This window comes from Spinacia oleracea, chromosome 1 (assembly GCF_020520425.1).
Source record: "Spinacia oleracea cultivar Varoflay chromosome 1, BTI_SOV_V1, whole genome shotgun sequence".
In the NCBI taxonomy this organism is placed as follows: domain Eukaryota; kingdom Viridiplantae; phylum Streptophyta; class Magnoliopsida; order Caryophyllales; family Amaranthaceae; genus Spinacia; species Spinacia oleracea.
In genome coordinates this window covers 132,215,212-132,220,296 of record NC_079487.1, presented here as the reverse complement: position 1 = coordinate 132,220,296, position 5,085 = coordinate 132,215,212, and the positions used below count along the sequence as shown (strand labels likewise).

At 36.8% G+C, this 5,085-nt stretch overlaps 1 protein-coding gene across 1 annotated transcript; it reads right to left on the bottom strand.

Annotated features, from left to right (window-relative positions):
• Positions 1-544: 544 nt before the first annotated feature.
• Positions 545-4,568, bottom strand: LOC110779743 (glutamyl-tRNA reductase-binding protein, chloroplastic). The gene is made up of 5 exons (XM_021984227.2): positions 3,934-4,568; positions 3,294-3,374; positions 3,082-3,186; positions 2,730-2,879; positions 545-1,035 (listed from the first exon to the last, which is right to left on the bottom strand). Exons 1-5 carry the CDS (start codon positions 4,315-4,317, stop codon positions 796-798), a joined length of 960 nt encoding a protein of 319 aa, XP_021839919.1. The 5' UTR covers positions 4,318-4,568; the 3' UTR covers positions 545-795.
• Between the last annotated feature and the right edge of the window lie 517 nt (positions 4,569-5,085).

Genomic DNA, 5,085 nt, shown 5'->3' with positions numbered 1-5,085 from the left:
CCGAGTGCCCAACTGCCCACTCTTTTTAAATGAACCAAATACTTCCTCCGTTATTATTTACATAACACAATTGAATTTTTGACACTATTCACACAAGCTCATTTGACTTCATTTCGTGCGTTGACAAACGTGCCTAAATAATTGTGTCATTTAAAAAAGAACAGTAGAAGTAATATATAGTAAGTGAACATATAATTCAAATTTCAAAGAACACGAAGTTTAGTTTAATGTTTCACTTGTACGTACATTGAAATTTTTTCCATGTTCATTAGCTGCTTAATAAATGTTCATCGAGATGCACAATCAGGTGTATAATCCAAATTGCTATTGAAATAAGTATTTAGATGTGACTAGCACTCCCCGAAATTGTCATATTGATTTTGTTTGAAGTAGTATTGAGTGAACTAAATTGGAAGAAGATGACTTATTTTTGTTAATTTTAACTCAATTTTTTACTGATTACATTTTCCATGAATTTAGATACAAGTATGAATTTGTAGCCTGTACAATTTAGAAAATAAGCATTGACAATGAAAGCTTGATGTAGTGAAAGCGAATATATAATGCTCATTCCATCCACTTTTACCTATACACAAAATGCAAAATTTATATCAAAAAATGAATGATACAATTACAATCCACAACCACCAATTTGAAAGAGATTTTGCTACATAATGTCTCATCACTTTCAAAGAAGTGAACTCGAAACAAAAGCCAAGAATTGGTTTGCAACTTTGCATTCCACTTCAAAAAAATGCCGCCGTATGCCTCTGGCAAATGAAAATCCATCATGTTCTATAGTCTTGATACTGCAAGCCTCTTTACTTGTTTAACTCTCTTAAAATCAGGAGGATGGTAATTCTTCTCCACTTCCCAAGCGATTTGAGACATCCCGTTGAATGTTGATTTCACACCCTTCTCGTCTGTCACTTCCCTCGGGAATGGGATCCGTATCTCGTACGTACCATTAGGAGGTGAATAGAGACGCATGTCGAAACCCAACCGATCAACCCACACTATTTTTGCCTCTGATACCTGCACCAACAACCATTAACTATAATGTAAGATATTCTTTCACTAATAAGTAATCATTACCTATCTAAACCTATTCGCTGCAACTCGAACCAAGAGTGGGGATTTTAGGAAAACCAAAGAGTAGGTAAGGAGAAATAATGAGAACTAAAGCAACAAATACAAAATCTGATACTTTGTATATCCATATTATTTACAGAAATATCAGCTGATGCTGATATACCTCTTATCTTTTTTACATAAGCACCCCCACAAACCTCAACAAAGACAGACCGCTAGAGTGACAGTGGCAGGGGTCTCGAAATCAGTGTGGCCGTGTGGGTGTCAAACAAAAACAAGCAGGACAGCTGTCAACAAAAACAATTAAATTTGGGTGGAAGAAAACTAATTTTGTTGGCCAAACTAATTAAGAATTAAGCATGATTATAAGATAGGCATCTCCCCTATTACCCACATAGATTCCTTGAGATTGATCACGATGCTCTATAGTCTATTACAGAGTATCTATTCGGACTATTCCTACAAAAAAATTGTATCTCAGAGACCTCTCACCACAGTGCTCAGTCCCCTTTCACTTTGTACAAAGTGCCAAAAGTAAAACCTGAGGAGGATCCCATCAGACAGAACACAATCCTCTCAACACAAACTAAATCACCATTGCGAAGATAACAGTTGCAAACTGACCATCAGATTCATAAACTCTTGGAAAGGGAATTATCTGGGCTAATGAGGACTATATATCAAGGGACTAATGAAAAAAACCTGTCCCTGCTAGGTAGAAGCCTCATGTGAGGCATATGATTAAGATTCAAGGACAGCTGCAACCTTTCAAGATCTCATACAAGATACTCAGACTTAGCAGTGCTCCAGTACAGTATAACAAGTTTTATTGTAGGGACAGTTTTGTTATAGGCTGTAGAACTCATTACTCATGTACTTTAAAGCACAATTCACAAAGATATTAGACAATTAGTATCAAGTAGTTGGGTTTTACATCCAAAGGTCAACAGAAACAATCCCCTTGCGATTGTACAGATAAAATTACAAATTTCTAACAGCCTTATGCCCCAGTAACAGGCAGAAAATGTACTATTGTACTTGATTTCCCTTGAAAACTTCTCACATCTTAAATACCAGGGCCGTGATAATTAAGTACTAAAATAACCTTATAAATCTGGCTTGGCAACCATAGACATAATATACACCCTAAGTATCAAATAACTAATCCACCAAAGTCCATAGCACGAAATGCCTTTTCAACTATGTGCATATAAATGTACTAATCAAAGAAGAACAACAGTAACTCCACTGAGAAGTTTGAACTTTGAACCTTGACACTTGAGTAGGTAATTCCTGTATGTCATGATTGTCATCCCACCTCTTTGACAAGAAAGAAGCTTTATGAGGTGGCGAAATTTGACTACCACAGGGGGGATCTTTTTATTATTACGGTTAATTGCCAAACAGGGTACTTGTTCGGGTAGATAATGTATGAGTTCTGTAAAGCTGGATGATAGCCATAAAGGACACATTTTGCAACTTACAAGGAACATCACTCCATTCTTTTTTTTAGGGGGTGTTCATTTCACATGAAAGAAAATGCTGCAATGTGAATTATTAGATTCTATCAAGGACTCAGCAAATGGAAACAGAGTACGATCATGACAATCCTAATGTATTGCCTAATTGGTACATACCTGAAATTGCAAATCTGCATAAATGTTGCAAAAGCGAAGTACATCCTCCATGTTGTTTGCATTGATATCACTCACAATCTTTTCTGCGATATCTCTTAGAGGATCTGGGCATGCATTTTTATAATCTGAAGATGACACCCATACACCATCCTGTAAAGTGCTAACATTATGAGGGGAAAAAAAGGATATGCATGTGAACAATTTATTTGTTAATCCTATAGTCCTATTACATGAAACTTACCCTATTAAACTTTTGAGTTTTCAGCAAACACTCTTATTCAATACAATTGTCACCGAAACAAGGAAATTGAGATAAAAAAGATATAAACAACAGTAGAATGACCCACCACACCTCCTGAAAATCTTCTAATTGCAGTACGCGGTCCACAGAAACAACATACAAGAGGTTGTCATTGATTTCTTCCCCAAACCTATTGTTCCACACTGAATGAAGCTTCTGCAAGATCAAACTTAACAAGTTAAAAGCTCAGTATAATCAGGGTTTTGATGCCTCTTTCCATTTAACACTGAAATGGAAGTGGTTTAAAAAAAAAGGAAAGCTACCTTCAGAGTCACTTCGTCTTCAGGTTTATCTAGACTACCTTGTATGGTACACTGCGGAGTCCTCACTCCACATTGCTGCAGCTGTATGCAGATGTACAAACACTCATCATCCTCCCATTACCAAGCAAACAACAACAAGAGTAATAAATAACCACATCATAGAGTCCCGGCACCACTGGAAACTAATGGCTTCCGTCATTTGCAAGTCAATCAGCAGGACACATCAGTGCTTCCAAATTCCAATCCTCAATTTAACCTAATGTAAACTTGTCAACTCCAACTACCTCCTATGATTATAGATGACTTCCCCCAATCAACCATGATAAGTGTAACACAAACAACGAACACCCGCCTCAACTCAGGTTGTTAATTATGCAATTCTACATTCTAAAATCAAATTTCACAAAACAATTACTAAGATGAACATTTGGATAAATAGAACCACAATTGTGACTTAGCCAATCTGAATTGAACCAATAGTTATCTCAAAATTTATACATCACTACCCTTTGTGACTGTCTTTATACTCAACTAAATGTACTGAAATTATATAAAAACACACACACGAAGAAATGACCCACAATTCAAAGCTCAAACAAGAACTACGAAACACCAAAAATCTTAAAAATTAAACACAAACCTGAACATGAAGAGTAGACCTTTTATCAATGGAAAAGTGTCGATTAGAGAGATTCAATCCTAAAATAGGCGTGCCATCAGAATCAACAGTAAAACGAACACCAATCCCAAGAGGCCAGCCATCATGGGTCAAAGTAGAAAGAGTCCCAGATGAAGATAACTCCATTATAGTCCTCGAAACCTCAGCTGGATAGGGTTTCATCTGGGTTGTTGTTGTTGTGGGGTCCGAAGCTACTGATATGGAGGAGCATTTTAAGGGGAATTTGCGAAATGGGTTTGGTTTGGGAGAGAGAAAACTAGAGGGTTTTGAGGATTTGGGTTTCTGGGTAGGGAGGAAATTTGAAGGGATGATGTGGGAAGAGAGAGATTGAGTTTGCAGAATCATTTTCTGCAGAAATTGAGGATGAGGATTGGGGAAATTGGGTTCTATTGTTCTAAGGATCAAATGATTAAGCTAGCCTTAAGGTTGACTGGTTGAGCAATGGTTTTGTGTTCTTGTGATTTTCTATTGGAACTTAAATTTCGGATGTGATGGGAGATTGGGAACGAATCGACCAGTGTTGGATGATGACGATATTGAAAGAGAATATCCCCGTATTCCGTTTTACGAGTGCAGGTTTTAAGCAGCAAGTCTTTTATTTGACTGTTTGAGAAGTAGTTGATAACTTGATATTAGGGGTGAAAGTTCAGTTTTCGGTTTGGATTGAGGCCTAAATCGAATTCAAATCGAACTAATTCGATTTTTATTTCTTGAAACCGAATCCAAATTAAATCAAACCAGATTTTAAATTTTCAGTTAAATCAAAGCCATAAAAACAAAATTTTATGGGTCTTTCATTTGGGCATATTTTTGGGCCTATATGTTTTTAGCCAATTTCGGGCCCTTGTTATACTTTTCTATCTATTTAAGCTAATTTTTGGTCACCGTCTTCATAAAAGAATATTAAGGGCCAGTATTGGCTTAATCTAGGCATAAAAATTAAAACCGGCGAGCAAATAGAAAAGCATACGAGCAGTGAGATGAAGCCAAGAAGAGTAACATAGACTCAGAAAAGACATAGAGGACTCGAGGAGACTCAGAGAGTGAGAGGAGAGCCAGAGCCCAGAGAGGCGTCGGTCCTCAACAGTTAGGGCTAGATTTTTTTGTGAAATG